The sequence below is a fragment of the Grus americana genome, chromosome 4, assembly GCF_028858705.1.
Source record: "Grus americana isolate bGruAme1 chromosome 4, bGruAme1.mat, whole genome shotgun sequence".
In the NCBI taxonomy this organism is placed as follows: domain Eukaryota; kingdom Metazoa; phylum Chordata; class Aves; order Gruiformes; family Gruidae; genus Grus; species Grus americana.
Window position 1 is genome coordinate 56,399,480 of NC_072855.1, and position 21,118 is coordinate 56,420,597.

The 21,118-nt window shown below is 37.2% G+C and overlaps 1 protein-coding gene across 11 annotated transcripts in view; it reads right to left on the reverse strand.

The window, feature by feature from the left end:
- TBCK (TBC1 domain containing kinase) overlaps positions 1–21,118 on the reverse strand; it is a 115,282-nt gene that overhangs the window by 39,560 nt on the left and 54,604 nt on the right. For all 11 annotated transcript variants that reach the window (XR_008576973.1, XR_008576974.1, XR_008576976.1 and 8 more), the window contains exons 20-22: positions 20,603–20,688; positions 12,994–13,030; positions 11,460–11,621 (exon numbers count right to left, since the gene is read on the reverse strand). Coding sequence is in view for 7 of the 11 variants with exons in the window: in XM_054824770.1 (XP_054680745.1) it covers positions 11,460–11,621; positions 12,994–13,030; positions 20,603–20,688 (285 nt within the window). In the remaining 4 variants the exon portion in view is untranslated. The remainder of the gene's footprint in view (positions 1–11,459; positions 11,622–12,993; positions 13,031–20,602; positions 20,689–21,118) is intronic.

The window sequence follows — 21,118 nt, forward strand, 5'->3', positions numbered from 1 at the left end:
TTTTGTGGATAGTAATTTGCTCTCTTACACACATCAGCATCCCTTTTCAGTGCATCTTGGGACAAAATTTCAAAGGCAACATAAATATCAGTCATTAATTTTAAAACTCTTCAGCTAATAAGATAGAAGTCTTTGCTCTTCTTCCTACATGGATGCAAGGGGTGCATCTTTCAAGAGCTGCCAGGAGGACAAGTGCTGTCAATCAAGGAGCCAACATGTTTTTATTGTAATACAGCAGGTGTACAGAAGTTGCACTCAGCTAGAAAAAATGACTGCATAAGCAAAGGAACCAACTACAGTACTATGTCTTCAGACAGATTTCATGTTGTATGGCTGTAATAAGGATCAATGATTTAAATGCTGCATTGACAGGCTACCTTGTCTGAGAGCACATTATTCAACAATTCTTTCAGTATCTTGGAAGAAAAAATTCTCTAGATAGTAAAAAATACTGAGTGTGGAGAACTATCTCTGGACAATATTGCTGATGTAAGTGTTCATGGGACAGTTATGTTGCTGTTGGAAAGGAAAGACAACAATTTAAACTATTCTTGAGTCTGAATGCTCACAAGCAGTGGTTAGCATATCAAAAATGAAATAGTCCAGGCCCTTGCCTGATGAAAGCACATCAGCCATCTGCATCAGAGTTCAGAAACACTGGGAAAAGAAGGACTTCTGTTTTATGTAATGAAATTGCATGCAATGTCCAAAGAGTAGAAAAAGAACTTGTTGGTGTCTTGTCTTCATTCATAAATGAGATGTTTGAGGACTGAGAAATTCAGAATGTATCCAGATAGAGTGTTCTATAGTGGAGGGTGTTATGAAGATAATAATGCAAGAAGAAATGACCTATGTATGTGAGATACTGATACTTCTGCTGAGATCAACAACACATATGTTTGCAGTCTATGTATAAACAAGAGGAGCTGAGAGGAGAGCTATAGAATGTACAACTATTACAGTAACTGCAGTTATGTGGTTGTCTGGATCAGTTCATGCAACACTTACCAAAGTAGTGAGCAATAGAGAGAAGCAGGAGTAAATACTGTGAGTTGTTTCCTGAGACATTAGACTGCATAAAGGACAAACGTGAATTCTTTTCCTACTCATGATTGTAAAAATTGCTCTGACTCAGCAGTTTAGTGAAAAGGTTTCATAAAGAATGTCTTCCAATATGGAAACGTGATGTTGTCCTGCACTGATAAAGATGAGCAGGGAAGACACAGAATGATGAGTGACTGTACGAAGAGTCAAGGTTTATTGTAAGTGAACCACCAAATGCCACATGTCATGTTTTACTGAGAAAGAAGATCGAAACAGATTAAAGACTGTAACGTCAGCTAGGCTCTTACAAGAAAGTGTGTTTTAAACAGTTTTATGAGGTGTGCCATGGCTGTTTAACAGCCGACATTTCTACAAGCTAACAAAACGTTAAACACATCTGGTCCTGCCCTAACATCAGATTAGGATACTGGGCAACAAGGACATGAATTCACGCTATAGAATGGAAACAGTCAGATGGAGGCTACTATGCAAAACCTCAGAGATAGACAAGACTAAGGGGAAATAAAGGAGATCAGCAGAAGAATGAACATTATTCTGAACTGACTCAACAGACATTTAGCAATCTCAAATACCAGTGAAACTTACCTCCTTTATCCTAAATCTATGCTTCACAGAAGTAATATGCAAATTTCCAGGGAGTTGGCAGATGTTATTGCTATGCTACTCTCCATCATCTTTGAAAGGTCATGGAGAATAGGAGAGGTGCCTGAGAACTGGAGGAAAGCCAATGTCACTCCAGTCTCCAAAAAGGGCAAGAAAGAGGATGCAGGAAACTACAGGCCAGACAGCCTCACCTCTGTCCTCGGAAAGGTGATGGAACTTCCATTCTGGAGGTCATCTCTAAGCATGTGGAGGAAAAGAAGGTTATCAGGAGTGGTCAACACGGATTCACCAAGGGGAAGTTGTGCTTGACCGATTTGATAGCCTTCTGTGATGGCATGACTGGCTGGGTAGATGAGGGGAGAGCAATAGATGCTGTCTACCTTGACTTCAGTGAGGCTTTTGACACTGTCTCCCATAACATCCTCATAAACATAGGAAGTGTGGGTTACATGAGTGGACAGCGAGGCGGACTGAGAATTGGCTGAATGGCAGAGCTCAGAGGGTTGTGGTAAGTGGTGCAGAGTCTAGTTGGAGGCCTGTAGCTAGTGGTGCGCCCCAGGGGTCAGTACTAGGTCTGGTCTTGCTCAACATTTTCATCAATGACCTGGACAAGGGGACAGAGTGTACCCTCAGCACATTTGCTGATGATACTAAACTAGGAGGAGTGGCTGATACACCAGAAGGCTGCGCTGCCATTCCGCGAGACCTGGACAGGCTGGAGAGTTGGGAGGAGAGGAACCTAATGAAATTCAACAAGGGCAAGTGTAGGGTCAGTACAGGTTAGGGGTTGACCTGCTGGAAAGCAGCTCTGCAGAGAAGAACCTGGAAGTCCTGCTAGTTATCCAGCAATGTGCCCTTGTGGCCAAGAAGGCCAATGGTATCCTGGGGTGCATTAAGAAGAGTGTGGCCAGCAGGTCGAGGGAGGTTATCCTCCCCCTCTACTCTGCCCTGGTGAGGCCACATCTGGAATATTGTGTCCAGTTCTGGGCTCCTCAGTTCAAGACAGACAGGGAACTACTGGAGAGAGTCCAGCGGAGGGCTACAGGGATGATGAGGGGACTGGAGCGTCCCTCCTATGAGGAAAGGCTGAGAGAGCCGGGTCTGTTTAGCCTGGAGAAGAGAAGACTGAGAGGGGATCTTATCAACACTTAAAATATCTAAAGGGTGGGTGGCAAGAGGATGGGGCCAGACTCTTTTCAGTGGTGCCCAGTGATACGACAAGGGGCAACGGACACAAACTGGAACACAGGAAGTACCATCTCAACATGAGGAAAAACTTCTTCACTTTGAGGGTGACCAAGCACTGGAACAGGTTGCCCAGAGAGGTTGTGGACTCTCCTTCTATGGAGGTATTAAAAACCTGCATGGATGCAATCCTGTGCAACGTGCTCTAGAAGGACCTGCTTTAGCAGGGGAGTTGAACTAGATCTCCAGAGGTCCAGTCCAATCCCTACTGTTCTGTGATTCTGTGAAATACTGAAGCTCAGTATGCATTAGTAAAGATCATGCCATCTAAGTTTCTGGCTGGGTGGCAGACACAAGTCACTTCAGCTTTTTCCCAGATGTAACAGGTATAAAATTGTAAAAAAACCTTACAATCAGAAACTCTGACCAGATCAGGTGCTTGTTAAACTGATCAATCTCTAAAGAGCCATAAATAGAAGACCTTTGTATTTGCATAGCTCTCCTCTTGTTAGCCTTCAAGATATTTTTAAGGAAATAATATGAAGTAACTTAAAATTTCTGTTTTTGAAATTAGACAAAAATTCAAATAACCTCGAAAAGGAGTACCTGTTGCCATGAGAAAAGGATCAAAGCCTCTGATTTGACCTGTTAATTCCTAGACCAATAATGGAAAAAACTTTGGGTAAAGATTAATATAGATAAGATACCTAGATCTAATAAAGAGTATCCTGAACTACGTAACATCCACAAACTACCACAGAGCAAGAAACATTTTATTCAAGACTGAAATGTTATTAATTTCCCACAAATACAGCGACTGTAACCAGGAAGGACAATAACCATTTTGCTTAAAACCGCTTTCATTTCTAAAAAACACTCTTGTGATTTCGCACTACAGTAGATGCAAAACTTTCAGCGTTTACCATTAGTCAAGTCTATGTTAGTGTTTCACAGTGCAAAACTAGTAGCTTTAAGTATCTAACATCAGGGCAACCTTGTCAATATACATTTCTGAATGATTTAAAGTTTGCTGCGTAATTAACCTACTCAGAAGTCAAGGGAAAAAGCTCCCCTATTCTGTGAAAAAGCTTTCTAACATCCCCCATTTGAATTTACACATGAATGTATTTAAGAAGTAAGTTTATATCATATTTTTAGAGAAAAAACCCAAACCCACAACAAACAAACAAAAAACCAACCAACTTGAAGACATTTTTAAGTTTGTGCCATTTCACAGTTACATTCCCTGTGGACAAGTTTCTGGTTTATACTCTTATCAGCTCACATGACTGCTGAATTTGTTTCCTTAGAACTATGCTATGCTGGTGAGTAAAAAAAAGAAAAAAGTATACAAGGACTGAAGAACCAGCAAAAGGTTGTCTAGCTCCTCGCCTTGCTCTGAAGCCAAATAATATCTGATTAGCCTATCCCCTACAGATGCTTGTCTAGACTTTTTAAATTTTTGCAGTGACACAAGTTTCACCTGACACACCCCTAATGCGTACTTAGTGCATTTATCGCCATTTTCATTCAGACATTCTTCACATACACTGTGAGCTTTTCCCAGTTGGGATACCTGTCCTTCCTGAACAAGTTCTGCCCTTCAATCCTAACAATCCAGTCTGGAAATTTATATCAAGCTTGCAATATCAAAAAAGCCTTAGCTTTAGGTACGAACCCTGCTCTAGTTCTCCATGTTCAGTTTTGGTCTTTCTGTTGATTTCTACTAAACTCCAACTCTTAGTATATTAAAGAGCAAAGAAGTTTGGATAGACAGAATCAAATGCCTCACACAAGTTTATAAAGGCAAGAGTTTAAGTTCTCTGAATATGGGAAAGTAGACCAAAGGGAACTGACAGCTATCCCAAAGTATGAGACTGCTGAAAATTCACTTAAACAGACCTTGTCAGTTCTTATTTTGGTAGAAAGATTTTTCTACCCCTCAGCCTACGCTGCCATTCCAATTTTTTATTTAAGTTGTTATGCATATCTCTATTAACAACACTGGATATACACACCCCAAAATATATCTACAATCAGAGATGTGCTGCTAATGTACACTTTAATCAAGGAATTTTAACACTGCAGCATTTGTGCAGTTCATTTTAAAATCCTCCCCAATTAACAGTTAGAGAACTAAAGATTATTGGGAAGACCATTTATACCTGTACAGGCAAACACACATGTTCAGTCTAACAAAGATACAGACAGATACCCTATGAGGCAACGTGCTCTGTCAGCAACATTTTCCATAGTTATAAAAGGAAAAAAATCTAGTGCACACTCTTGCTTTCTAAGCACTAGTCTAATCCTGAACTATAAGCAGTTATGCTCATAATTTTAATGAAACAACAACAAAAAAGGGAAATGTTTTCTGAAGACACCTTTGTAAAGAGACAAAATAATAATTTGCCACATTTAGAACCAAAGCTCAGATAAGAGTGGTCTGAATTTTGTCTTTCCATGCCTAAAAATGGTATGTTTGATAGGCCACCTTCATGTATTTTGATTTTATCCCAGGTTAAAGGTGTACAAAATCCTACATGACTAAACAGATGGATTATTCTATTCTCTGAAGTCCCCTTTTGCTATGAAGAGCACATAGAGGTTCTATCAAAAAACAGGAGGCATAAGCTGCACCTCAGACTGATTTTAAGACACGCACTAGGAAAGTTCTACTGATGAGCTCACTTTTCACCCTTTTTGTGAATTACCATCTCTTGAGACAGACAGTTCTTTGCTAAGGAATATATATATTTGATTTTCTTCTGCAAGTGACACTACAGACTAGCAAGAACACTAATATGAATAAAATAAAGGATTTTGGTATTTTCTGTTTCCTTAGTGCGTCACCCAACACAGCGTTTCTCTTTAGTGTCAAGAAGGTAGAATCTATAAACAGAACTGCATTTTGTTCGTGTCACTGCAAGTGGAAAACGTGAATAATTAAAGAATTCACAGCTTCAGGTAAAATGACATCAATCTTACAGACAATCCTACCGAAGAACAGCCTTGGTGAGCAGGTGTGTCCTAACAAATTGCTCTGCTTCTGTACCAAAGCCAGCTCCCAACCTACAGTTGGATGCAAGCCATTTAAAAAACACAACAAAACAAATCATGAACAAAAAACCCACTTACTAGCAGCTACACAGTTTCTGCTGCATAAATGTCATTATTTAGCAACAATAATCTTCAGGAATTGCATTATAAACACCTGCCACTTGCATCTAAAAAAAGCCATCTAACATAGCAAAGATGACGAATATGGTCAAAAAAAAGATGTTTCCATAAATATCAATTGGACCTACATCTTCCAAGAAAAGAAAACTAGAAATATTATTTCCTTTTTTACTTCTGATTTCTTTTGATAATTTCAATCCAAATTTTATGTTATAGAACCATTATCATATGCATCATGTGACAGAGACCAAATTGCTGTTTTTCTTCAGATACACTGTAATTTGAAAAAGCAGTCCAGCTAACTCCATGACGAATCACCTTGCAGTGTCATCCTTCATGTGGAACAACAATTTTGAACTTGGGCAAGCTACAACAAAGCCACGTGTCAAAATTTCATAGCTGAAGTTATGAAAAATGTTTCCTTTTAAAAGAGCTATTCAACGCCTATTCCTCAGAGCCTTACTCGAAGCAATAGGACATTTTCGAAACTGTATCATAAAAAGCCAAACCCTAATCAAAACAATATATTACCTTTGTTTTTCTACCGCTCACTGGCACACAGAAGACCCCACTGTATCTCTTTCAGTCTCTTCAAAGTTGGTGTTTTGATCTCAGAGTTTACATTTTTATTCCAGAAGTGGTGAAACAAATGGGAACAGGCACCAAACACCTACAAACTCAGCGTGGGCTTGGCGGCCAACTGCCATTTCTTCCTCCTACCAAATCTTAATTAACTAAAATGCTGAACCACCAGAAGTTCTGGCATGATAAAAGTGTATGAATTACAGATGTGGACAGACAAAGGATTTTCTGGGAAAAAAAAACCAAACAGAAAGTAAAACAGTAAAATATCCTAGGGTTGGATAGGTATCTAAAGGAGAGTTCTCTGATGTGCATCTAATTCTGCTCCGGTCAGCAGAAACACATCATTCAAAACCAAGCCCTATAATCTTAGCATAGAATATCCACTATTTTTAAATGTTTAGTCCGTTTCTGAGCTGGATGTAATTCTGCTAAGCATTTACATGGCTTACACCATCATGGGATTCAGCATTTTGGGACATCACTACGATGGCAACAGATATAATTCTTTTTCCCACATTAGAGAAACTCTGTTCCTTGGAGTATCATTTTTGTATTTTGGTGATAGCTAGATCTTTGATTACATGTTGCATCTTAAAGCGACATGTCTGTGTCTCAAAATAGAATCCCCTACATTTTCCACTTTAACAGTTTTACTGTAACTCCTTGTTGCACTGGATTGCTTTTCCACAGCGAGTCTTTCTGGACTTCCTACCTGAGGCGAGAGTTCTTCCTTTGGAAGCACTGACTAGCCTGAAGTCAGCAAAAAGACACCTTCCTAAGGTGCACAGCAGTAAAAGAACAAACTCTTCTCTTGCTCCAAAATTACAGAAGATGAGGTGGTTATGTGAACTAACCTACAAAGCTTATTTGAAAGTATGTTTTATCTCATGTTTCGGATTGGTGTTTACCTATTCTCTAATAGCAGCTGTCCCCATCTTTTGGTACTTGTCCTATCCCTTCTCAAGGCCATAATTTATCTCTGTATGCCAGTGAAGGTATTGGCATGGATCTCTCAAGGAATACCTGTTTGCTGGGCCCTGTATTGCACCCATTCCAGATGGGAGTTAATTGGTCTACAGGATCCTTCAACTGTTTACAGAGAGCTGTACGTATCTGGATGCTTCCTTCCTGGGTCTCTTTCCTAACAAAAGGTGCTGGTGACTTTGTACTACTTGTACAGTGGGCAATGAACTTAGTAATCAAGCCAAGCTACATTAATAATAATTTTTGAATTGCATAATGTACATTATTACACAAACTTACAGCAAGATGTTAAAGACTACACTAAGCAAAACTGCAAGTTTTAAAGTAAAGTTACTTGCACAGTTGGCCCTCAATGCATGAAAGAGCCTTCTGGCTTGTAAATTTGCTGATACATAAGATGGGACATATCCAAACTGGCTTAGTACAAGCCACCACTGGTCTGAAAGCAGTCCTGCCTCTGTTGTAGGTACCTCAGGAATTACACCATAGTAGTGCCACCCTCACCATCCTCATTTTCCTGCCACATTCTCCTGCTACATGTCAGACAGATAAAGGAAAACCAAAGGTAATGCATGCTGCATTTGCTCTCTCTGTGTCACCCGAACGTACTCAAAAACAAAAATCTCAAAGCTAGACATAAAGAATTAGCAATGACTCCAGGGTTGGGTTTGTCTGTCTCAAATAGCACCTCCTAAATCTTCTCTGGTATTTAGATTGTTTGAATAAAGTTTATACTTAACAGAGCTCCTTAAACACAAGGAAAAAAAAAAATGAAGGAACAAATGAAAGAGAATTAAAAAAAACCCACCTTGGGAGTAGTAATTTCCTAAACAACCTAATTCTATTTAAGTTTTAGCCATTGCTTATACATCCCCTTTATACAGCCTCCTAAGGAACGAACTAGGCCATTTGTTGCTACAGCAAAGGGATTTTCCAGTATTCTTAAAGAACCAATTATTTTGTCAAATACTTCAAATAGATTTCCTAATATGCTAGAATAGCGTTAAAAGTATATAAAAACATTAAAATTTCCAACTGAGCTCCCAAAATGAGCAAGTAATGCCCAACTGTATTTGGTTTATAGATAAAACATGGCCAAAGCTTTGAGATAAGCATTGGAAAGGGTTTTCAGGACCAAGCAATCAATAACAGCACTGTGCCCTTTCTTTTTCCTCACATCATTAACTTTTCTAAATAGTAATTGAACCTGTGTTATATGCAGTGAACTGGAAATAAAGCAGTGGGTTTTTTTGGTTGGAGATTTGTTTTGGTTTTTTGAGGGGAGGTTTTTTGTTTTAACTTTAAATATATATTTTTAGAAATTGCTGCTGCAAACCCAAGAAATCTTAAAAAAAGTGTTCCACAAAGTTGCAAGATTGCAGTAAAATAGCTTTATCAGTCTGGAAAGCAAGCTGCTTTCACTGGCAGCCTGAGATAAGCCATTCCAGTGCACAGAAAGCTTAAAAACCACAGGAGTTTCAGACTGTTGAGCAACAATTGATTTTAGATTGAAATTATTGCAGATGTTTTGAACAACACAATCTTTTCCTTCGGGTGACCCAGTTTCAGGTGAAGGTTGTTCGTAAATTACTTTCAGAAAATTCTCAGGCATGGCACACTATTTTAACCAAAATAACAGAAGTCCTGTTTGGAAGTAACAAGTGACAAAAAGCATAAGCAGTCAATGCTTCTTAACCAGCAGTAAGACTCAGGTCAGAAAGAGAAGGCACAAGGCTATGATAATTATATGTTCAAAGTTGTTACTGATTATGTAAGTCTCAGCTAGACCAATAACATTTAACTTTTAAGTCACACTAGGATCGTCTTCCATTGTCATTCTTTTTTCCCTTAGTAGTCAGTTTATGATATGCTTTGGATTAAGCTCACACTATTCAACTGTGCCACTGTTGACATACAAAACATTGCAGACCACCAACATTAAAAAAAAATAAGTCTTTTCAGAAATTGGCATTTCGTTTCAGAAACACCATTCTACCAAAATGTTTCCTACCAGAGCATCAGCAAAGTTGTCACAAACTATAATCAGCAGAAAGCATGTACATTATAACATTGCAGATTTTAGTGTTTAAATTTTATTATACAAACAGACATGTACTATGAGAACTAATGTACACATGACAGCATAAAGTACTTCAACTGTCAGTAAATCAATTGGTTCAAGATAAATTGGAATATATAATTTAGAACCACTCAAGGGAAAAAAAAAAGGGAGAAATGACCTTAGGCAAGAAAATAAGTTAAATATTAATGAATATATATTTAACTAAGACATATAGCTAATAGATGGAGGAGGAGGAAAAGGGGAGAGACAATCTTTTAGTTTAGCAGTCACCTTTCAGACCACCTGAAGATATCTAGCTAAACTTAATAAGGGCATTTGAAATGACTAAGCATATAGACTGAAAATGAAAAAACCCACACCATAAGGAATGGCCTAATTAAATTTCTTATAAATTGAAAAATACAGTAGCAGTTGTATAATATATACTAAACTGAAAGGTAGCAAAAAAGTGAAATTTTGAGATCTGGACACATGTTCAAGGGTATACAGCGAGAGACAGAATTTGAACAATTATATTTAGAGAAATCACAGAGCTTCATCTGTGAGAATTCACTGAACTTCTGAGAGAGTGATTTATGCAACTATGAACTTAGCATCAGCCTGCTTGCTAACATGTCCTAGACTAATGCTAACCTCTGTAAACTCTGCAGTTGTGGAGACTGCCACAATTAACAAGAGCTTTTAAGCTTAAATGCTCTTCCAAACTTGGTTCTCTCATTCAGTTCTTCTGAAAAAGAATGACTTCTGTTTAAATGAAGTATGAATTATTGAATTGCACACATAGTATTCAACAGAGCCCATTAAATCTGTAATTAGCCAAAAGTTAAAGTTATCTTAAGAAAGGCCACACAATTAAAAGTGTCACCTCTTAACCAAGACCTAGATTATGTTGGTAGGACCCTGGGCTGGTGAGAGGGAATTAATACAAGAACATAAATATGTTCTGGTTGCAGTAGCCTTCCAATTCATGTGTTATGTAAATATTAGTCCATTACAAATGGAAACACATCTTTCAGTTAACAGGGCTTACTCAGTTCAAATGCATTCTACTGTCTCACTAGAAACTTGCTCAGAAATAAGACCCAAACTTCATGGTTAACTGCAATTTTTTTTTAAATTTTTTTTTTCTTTTAAGATGCAACACTTGCTTGTATGGCTAGCTCAATCACCTCCACTGAACAAAACAACAAAACTTCTGCACAATGATCATGCAGCCTCTGATCAGATTTTGAGGGTTCTTTTGAAGGCTTTACATTTCAAATGGAAACTGATTTAACACAGAGCAATTCCAATGGCTTCTGTACTGCTTTCTCTAATCCTTTTACATTAATTGCCTCCATAGCAAAAAATTATTTTTGAAAGGAAAACAGGCTTGTAGCAGCATCAAAGTGGAAAAGCACTGTTCAGAACAGCACTAAATTTTTTCACTAAGAAATCCCAACCAACTGGACTGTTTCTATATGTGGCATGCCTACAAACAGTTGCTTATGAATTACTTTAAATTGTCCTAAACTTCACAAGAAATTACTCCAACCTTCACCTGGAAATAATAACAAGCTCAACCAATTATTGGTGATGACAGGAAAAAGACTTCTTCTAAGTTCATCAAGCTGTAGTTAAGACCTACATACTCTGACAGCGAGTTTGCCTAAATCTACCATGATTTCAAAACACATGTAGGATTTGTAGTATATATTCACATACAAGCACATACTTTCTTCAGCAACACACTGGGGAAGACAGAGGAAGAGAGAAGAAATAGTTTTTTCTGTACCTGGCAAGTCTGAAAAAAGGAGAATGCATTCATTGAATCCATTAGCCAGAAGACGATCCCTCAGTTGTTGAAGTATTGCAACTCCAATACAGAAGGGGAAGGAGGAATTTCCAAGTAGTAATGTATCCCACAAATGAAAAATTTTGTGCAAAGGAAAGACATCTGCATGATGAACAAGCATGATAAGAAAAAAAAAGCTATAAGCATATAAGTTGATAAAAACATACATAAATACACACTCTTAAGGAATACTTTTTTTCCTCTCCCATCTTAGGGTTATTTCTTTTTTATTTGGGAGTAAAAAGGACTCAACTTGTTTAGAAACAGCTTTGTCTTCATATACAGTTTGATTATTCTCAAAATAATCAATGTCTTCTTTCATTATTAAACACTTAGAAATGTGTGAGTTTGCAGATTTCACACACACAAAATTAGGCAATTATACATTACATGCAGTTATATGATGCAATTATACATTACATGCATACCATAGTTTTTCCAATAGTACAAAGACATTAATGAGTTAATCAATAAGCTCAACTACTTAAACAAGAAAATGAGCAGAATAGACCAAAAATTGGCAGAATAAAGGAAAGACAAGGAGAAAGGTCTGTTAAAAATAGCAACATTTTATATATAAAGCTGAAGGTGGCTCTCCTAAAATAAGCTATCCTTCAACTAAATAATTCTAACATTTTATTGCAATTCATCGGCAAGGACACCACCTCCTTGGTTTTCCAAAAGTGCTGATTCTCATGGAAGTTTTAGAAGAATGAACAACTGCAAGAACCAGTGCTTTACAGTCAAGAACTTTAGAAATTGCAGTCAAGAATCTCACATTAAATTCTTTGATATTTCAGCAGAGAAATAATCCATCAGTTCTTTTCATCCTGCCACTTTTTTCTTTTTTAAATTCAAAGTCTGCCAATGTTGACATGAAATGGAAAAAAAAAAAAATCACAGAGATCTTTGAGGAAAGAAGATTTTGAATTGCTTTCTAGACTTGCTTTATTAACTTTGTCCTCTTTTATTAAAAGCTCACCAAATCATAAAGCTCTTTTTGTTCCTAACATCCATGACAATGTGTCAAACTGCAATAAAAAAAGCTTTGGTTTTTGGCCCTCAAAAACAAAGTTTCTCTCTCTCTCTTACATTGCCTGGGTAAGGGCAGGGGAAGGTGGTGAGGTTTGGTTTTGGGGTTTTTTTAAGCTATTATTATATCTTTTTCCAGCAGATAACAGCTTCCTTTGTGCACTCCCTAAATACTGCATGCGTAAAGTAATCCAGTACAAATTTAATATAATACTTTTTTAAAAAAATAACAGAACGCTAATTATTGTCAAATCAGGGCAGAAAGTATATGACAGGCACTGTTGAGACTCAAATCACAACACACATCCTTGCAAATTACAAGCGACCTACTAAATGATAGACATATCGCATCAATTACAAAGGCTTTAGCTGAAAAATTGAGAAAAAAATATGCTTAAGAAGTACAAGAACATTTAATCAGAGAAAAAGAATGCATACTCACGTGTAAACATTGTAAGAAACCAAGGAATAGCATAAAGCTGCAAAAGGTGGTGGTGGTGGGGAAGAGAACAAAACATGTTTTAAGAGCTGAAGTTGTTTGTGACAATTGCCTATCATGTTAAAAGTTGCCTAGCTTGGCATGAATGTATTTAAAATGAGAAATAATTGCAGCAGCAGAACCACTATCACACAACTTTTAGCCCCTCAGAGAAGCTTTTTCCTCCCCCAGGTCCCCATTCTCATCTTTTTCAGATTACTGGTTTGTGATATTGTATTGAAAACAACAACAAAACCAAACCACCACCCTCAGTAGGCTTATGTTTGTAAAAAATAACCCCCAAACTCTTAAAGAACTCAAAAACCTGCTCTATTAAACTGTTAACCGTTCTCACCTTACATATACATACCATTAAGTGAAAATTAGCAAAGAATGCCTGGACAAGCATAAACCAACTTGATTCAATATATCTTTTTGACTATGGAAAAACCCAACTGATTCTATATAAATAGTTAAAAGTGCAAATCACAATTTCCAACAGAAAAAATAACCATATCTACCTTTTTCTCCTATGTTGGTATTAAATAAGGTGTACACTTGCCAGTGAAAGGCAATAAGAACAATTTCATTCTCAAAAGCATGTAGTGTCAGTTACTAACACCTTAAGCATTTCTGTTGTTCTGCTGTGACCTTTAAAGGCAGGCAGCATCTGAAGAATTTGAGGCTGCTTCAGCACTGACATTACTGTGAAACTAAGAAATTGTGCTGCGGCAATGGCTACAGAAAACCTTTAGTTTCTGCAAACTTTTATACTCATGACATCATATAGAGAAAACTCAGTATGCATTAGAAGAGCTAAGCATTTATAACACCTGAAGAGTTTCTCAATTTTCACTGAAGTATTTAGCGTGTTGACGGTAACAGAATCTATTTTCGTGAAACATTGAACTGCAGAGAGTCCCCACAAATTAGGAATGCAAGAGTGAGACCATTATTAGATTTCACTCAGTTGCACAGATCACGTGCTCTGTTTTCCACTTCTGAAGATTTACAGTTACACATAAAGCTTAATATATTACTTTTTAGCTCATAAAAAGTGCAATTAGTCCTCCTATTAAGCTTTCCCTGGAAGTAAGCAAATGAGAAGCAGAAAGCATAATCAATATTATGTTAATAAATTACTACCTATTCCATAATCTCTTAACTTGGTCATGGCACTGATTAAATGATGCACACATTTACTGAAAAGCTCTTTAGCACAGTGCTCTCTAAATTTTACAATTTTATTCCTACATCTGAACATCTGAACCATACTGTCCATAAAACTCACAAAGCCGTGATGACCAGACTGTTCACCACTTTCAGTATTCAGGAGGCTTTTATAAAGCTTGGCCTCCAACCTACCAATTGTTTTTAAGGGTTCAGAAAAAATCCACCACCACCCAAATTAATTTCTATCACCATTTTCATCTTATAATACATTCACGCTATTTCCCTGAGTATATCTTTGTCATGCCCTCAATAGATGGCTCTCTACTGAATACCATTCTCTGAAACATCCCCTACGGTGGTTATGATGACCTAATACCTGTTTACCTGCTTGCTGGTATGCAACATCTTGCTTTCCATGCAGTAGGAAAACAAGCATTTCTAATAACCTGAGGCTCCTCTTTGCTTGGAGGCACATTATTATGCGGATGTCATTTTGAGCTACATTACTTCCTTGGTATTTAAAAGCAATTATTTCCTCCTTTTCATGTATTTGATTAAAACGTTTTACCAAAGAACATCCACACTTTCTCCTAATTTCACAAACACCTCTATCCTATATGCATCTACGTAGAAATATACAAGAAAATACACAAAATTTGAAACATTAAACAGATTATTAAAAGGTAATCATAAGGCAAAGCACCACTTTGCTCTAAACTATTCTCACCAAACCTATCAACAGTGACATAAAAAGCAAGTCAAACTATTTAAGTGGAAGGTATCAGGCAGGTTTTTACTGAAGGGATTCTTCCCTCTGATTTTCATAAATATAACGGTCTAAGACAAAGAAATCTCTATAAACCTGAAGAGGTTATGATTACTCTTAATAAGCAAGAAAAGAAAAGCCACAACACTGGTGGTATTATTCCACCATGCAAGTCAAATTGAAAAATACAGACAAAAAGAACTGCACTGACTTGAAGTCCTCAAATAAATAGGCTACCAAATTCTGATAGTTAAACGACTGCACTGTCAACATACTATTAGTAAATACTGCCCTCTAGCAATCACCGCCTGGAACAGCATCGTGCCATGCTTCTGTACTAACAAGCTGCTGCTGAAGAGGTTTTCAGCCCTTCACTACTGAACCCTGAAATATAATGGGGCTCTGTTTTTTACTAACACTTAACTCCCTGCAGCTGGGGAGCATACCCGATGTTTAATCGAAGTAGCTTTTGAACTGCTGGAACAGCCTGAGAATAAGTCACATTAAAATAAGAGCCTGTAAACCCAATACTTCATTTTTTAGAGTGAGCTTGAGATCAGCAACGTCATAATTATCATTTTGCTTTGCTAGTAAAATACAAGCTCTTTTGTGCTTTTAAGTACAGACTTGGACATTTCTTATATACAAAGAACACAGCAGTCCCCTAACATCAGTTCCCATTCAAACAATCTGAATAATATCTTATAATTCTTCTTATTATTTATCTAATAATCTTTTTATTCACAATGAAATCAAGTCTAAGGACAAGAGATTTCAATTCTCCATCTTTCCATTATCCCTAGCTGAAGCTTCCACTCCAATGGTGCTTTGCTATGACAAATTCTGCTCAGTACCTGAGCTTGGAGATGCAGTTAAATTGTTTTTCAACAGGGTGAAGATGTTTACTTGTCCATAGTTAGATGGGCATATTTTGAGAAGAACGCATCTCCCATTAGACATTCAAAGCTCTTACAGATACTGGCTCAAACCTCAATGAAAGCCTTTTCCATGAGGATTTTCTTATTGCCTGTTATTACTGTCTGGATTGTATCACTATTTGACTGTTTCTCCAGAAGATGAGCGCTTCACACACTTGTGTCTACAGAAGATTGAGATTTCAGTTGTAAAGACAATAAAGATATTTAGGCTAAGGGGATTTTGATTCTAAAGGTATTTTAGAACGAATAGCAAGGTGAAAATGAGTGTTAATGTTTGTTGGTGGGGATGGTATGGAGTATTAAAACGCCTACACAAGCTTCTTGCTCTGTGAAAAGTCTGCAAGAATAAAGCAGCTGTCCTGTATGATCCAGATGCACCTTAGGAATGTCATAAGATAGCTACAGTGAAGCTACGTACCTAGTTGCAGGATAATGAAATTTAATTATTTAAAATTGAAGGTTTGAGTTTTCAAAACATAAAAAATGCCAACATTCTTCACAAGTTCTTGTTTGTTATGCATGTATATAAAACTTAAGTTTATCAAAAACATCTAAGAAAATTAAAAAAATCTCTAGGGAAGTTCACCCTCCACACTTCATAGAATTACAGAGCTAAAATCAAGGTTAAATACCTACAGTTTTGAAGATAACAAACACAGTAGGAGTAATCATTATTCTTGCAATCTTTTACAGAAGAATCTTCACCTGACCATCTGTCATTCAATGCAGTGTGTTATTTTAAACTGGCCAACTGTCATGTCTTCATCATTATAAAAATAATTTATGGATGGATAACAAAACCCCCTATGCTATAGCATGTATTTCACACTATTATCCATGTTCAAGACTTTTTTATGTTGGAGCCTTTCCTTCTCAAAGCTGAAGTCACACTTACAGGAATACAGGAACTACCACAACCAATAGCAAAGTGGGCAAGTGTTCCATCGTCAACAGTGAGTAGCTCATGTACTTCCGGAGAAACCCCTCCTTTGCCCACAGACCCCCTCCCTCCCTAAACATCAAAACTTCAAGGCCCTGCTTGCTTTCTTAAAAGTACTTTAAAGGGGATTTTGTTTGTATATTTTATTTACATTTTATATTTTTGTACATATTGTTAGGAGGTCCGCCATTTTTAAGTGATCTCGGATTGACCAAAAGGGGGGCTTTGAAGTGTATCTTTCTCTTGTTACCTATCTCTAACTTTACCTGTGGTTTGACTAGGCCCAAACCATTATCTCAGAGTAAAACAAAACTGTGTTTAAAAAAAAAAAAAAATTAAAAAAGGACAAAAATAAATAGAAAAAAAAAATCACAATCTTATTCTGAGCATTCTAGTAACTTTTTTTGTGTATGTGCTTTAGGAGTAGCATAGTTTGTAGTTTGTATAAGGTGGTGAGGCCAAAGATAAAAAAAGGTCTATGAAGTTGCTGGAGGTTTTTTGGGGGTTTTTTTTTGGGCCTGTTTGATGTATGTGTGAAACAATGCTGTCCAACAATAGCCTGGAATTATATTTTGCTGAGTTGTCCTACAAAGGTTGCCTCCCAGCTGCTGCTTTTTGGTTTAATTTTCGTTTGTTAAGAACAAAATTTTTTGCTCTCTGCAGCTTCCTGAGGTGGGGAAGTGGAGAGGGAGGTGCTGAGCTCTTCTCCCTGGGATCCAGCGATAGGACATGTGGGAATGGCTCAAAGCTACACTGGGGAGGTTTAGACTGGACATGAAGAAGCATTTCTTTACCAAGAGGCTGGTCAAACACTGGAACAGGCTTCCTAGAGAGGTGGTCGGTGTCCCAAGCCTGTCAGTGTTTAAGACTTGATCATAGACTAGATGATCACTGTAGGTCCCTTCCAACTGAAATAGTCTGTTCTGTAAAACTCTGATCTTGCACGTTTTTTTCTGTCTTCAAAATACACACATATTTAGCTTCAAGCCTATATGGTGCCTAGACAATCATATATTTAAATGCTACAGAAAGGCGCAAAACTTTTATGACTGGCGATGCAAAGAGAATGCAGTCTGAGTCTAATTTTTAATATTAGATTCTACCTGCCTATATGTACCTACACCTACAAAATTTGAAGAATGATCACTTTCCGCACAAGATAAAAATTCCAGAACAAAACCTCTCCCCTAGATTCACCACTAGGTAATTGTGTAACAGAACAGAGACAAAATAGTTCAGTTGCAGGATTTTTAATTCTCAGTTAGATAAAGCCCTATTACAGACACCTCCTGCATACTGCCAAAACCAAGCTAAGGTATCTACCTATGACAGCAACTCCAGCATGATAATATGAAGTAACTGCAGCCAGACTTTGTCCTCTCTATTAATGGCCAGCTGACAACTGTGGCTAGATTCCATAATTTGCAGCTGAAAGCTCTTTAGAATAATTTATGGCCATAGTTACCCTTTTAGTAATGTAGCACACTTCCTTGTTTTTCTTCAGTTCAAAATGGTCTGCCATTGATGTCAGAATTATTCAGTAAAATATAGAATGTGTTATAAAGCATTATATAGGGTGGGGAAGATTATAAACCTTGGGAGAGTGAGCAAAGAAGAACTGTTAAGATTCACTGTATATATCCCTCTATTTACATGTAAATCACATAGCCACAGCAACGTACTTAATCCAGGCACCACATGAGCTAACAATATTCACAACTATTCAAGCTTAAGCAGTGTTCAATATTCTGAGAGCTATGTGACCCAAAGCAAATGGGAAGGGTGCCAGGAAACACAATCTTTCCTCCAGCAGAGCCTGCGTTTCAATGATGAAAGATTAATCAGGGTTTACTTTGATAGGATTAGTACTCAAGCACGAAACTCTGGTTCAGATCTCATTACTACAGTGCATATCCTTCACCTTGATGGATCCTGTGCTGTCTTGTTACAGGTACAAAAATCACTGCGCTCTCTAAGCTAAACGGCAGAACAACTTTTATTTATATTAAAAAAAAAAAAGATGATTTAGAAAGGACAACCTCTTTTCAGAGGTTAGTGTTAATTTTAGAACTAGCATTTGTATTCAATGCAAGTTTTTTTAAAAAGAAAATATACCTCTGTTTTATAATTATCTACTGCATTACCTAATCATCTCTAGACTGTGACACTTAGAAACAAGGCCCACACTTGACTACGTGCTGTCCAATAACTAGCACAACACAAAAACTATAATATAACAAAATAGGTGATTTTAAACTATTCCATCTGACTTGCACTTTGCAAGTTTTCAGCAGAGAATTATGACTGTAAGCAGACACTAGGAGCTGCTGAAAGATCAGCTAACACCCAAGATAGGTTGCTGCAGAGCTCTCATTTAAGTTAGTAGCAGAAACAAGGACCTCTAAGATGGTCAGGTAAATTACATCTCTATCTCTTCAGTGGGAACTAGCATCCTGGACAAAATACACAGAGGAATTGCTTCGGTCATCCACAGCCTTTAACAAATAAGCATCAAGTCCATTTACACAGTGATGCTGCAAAATTGATTCTGCCTCAGGAACTTAAACGTTGTTGTTACCCATGGTCTTTATCCCCCCAAATATTTAGGCTTTCTACAGATGAATGTTCTCCTTTCTTCCCACCTCCCCTTCATCTTCCTCCCACCTGCCCTCTTCCAATGTGGGTCATCAGCAACACACGTGGCCTTCTCAAACATCTTTGTTTATAACACAATACACTGGCTTTCTCTTCTGCTCATTTTAATGCCATAGAATCTTTTAAATTTGTATAATTCAAACAACAGTATGAGACTAAAAACACATCTACAAATGAAAGCATGTATTTACTTTTCCATTACAATCTTTGTAAACAGTGATAAAAGAGTATCTGCCAGCCCCAAAGACACACAAATTCATCCAGGAATTGTATACGACAAATTACTTCAGAGGCTTGGCCTTGCTGCTTCAACTTAAAGCATTCCTAATAAGCATAAGACTTTTCTGATAAAACTAGCTTTATATTGCTTATAGAAGAAATGGATATACATTTCTCACTTACGAAATTTATATTTCTACATCAACATCTCCTGACTTCAGTTTCCTTCTTCCAGTTTGACCTCTCAGTCATCTGTTCTTACAACCAACTTGTAATTGCCAAATTTCTTAATGTGAAATCATGATATAGACCGTATGAATTAACTGTGTTCTCTTTATAGCCTTCCTTAAATCTACTTTTCAGAAACATCACCCATAAACTTCAATAAAGCTACAGTAGGCAGACAAACATTTTTATAGAGTGTTATCTCTGCTTTCTGGACTACACACGCCTCTCTAAACAAAGGAAGAAAGCTTCACTATTTACATTGATAGCTAAAAGTGAGGCTGTAGAGAAGGCCTTGTTTTGCTTTTTTCCAACATACCCCTCCCTCTCTACTACATTTTGGCTGTGTACTCTGTTATCATTTTCCTCCATCGTACAGACATCTTCCAATGAAAGCATAAACCTTTGACACAAGGTGTACACTTGTCCAATGTTTGTATTTACCATGTCAACAGGACGGGAAGGACTTAGGTGTCTAAAACAACAATCAAAACTTTACCATTTTATCAGCATGCTTGGAAAGGTCCCTTAATATGCAAGTTTCACTTATGTCAATCTGCTGCTGAAATAGTCTGGAAAGGCATCTCATCCTAGTTGCCCTCATTTTCTATTTCTTACTTCCTTTGAACAATACTTATAAGAACCCATAGTACTTACATCTGGAATAAAACCAATTTCATTAAGGTGGTTACTCAGCTCTGGATCATGGAATGCAATCATCTGGGAAAACACTGTCAGGTATTCTGAAATGACAAGCACATTCAAGATCGTTGTCAAAAACACAAGCCACTACATGCTGCTAGCTCACAATAGACCTGTAGAAAAGGAAGAACAATACTGTTTTTTTAATTTTTTGCTTAAATCTACAATAAAACGACAAATGAATACCACTACTGTCCTCCTTGTCATCATTACATTCATTACAGAGGAAGAAGGGTTTCATTGCTTTTCTTTAGTACTTCTCAATTTGGATTTTCAAGAGTGGTTTACTTGGTTTATACTTTGGTTGTGATGTATGTTTGACGTGCAAAGTTAAAGACTTTTCAGTATGATCAAATTAGGACAAGACTGTTCCAAGGATTTTTTAGATCCAAACTGTTTTAATGATACACAAAGTTTATACTCTTTAAATTAAATTCCATGTGGTTTCTTTTCTACAAAGTTAAACTTTGT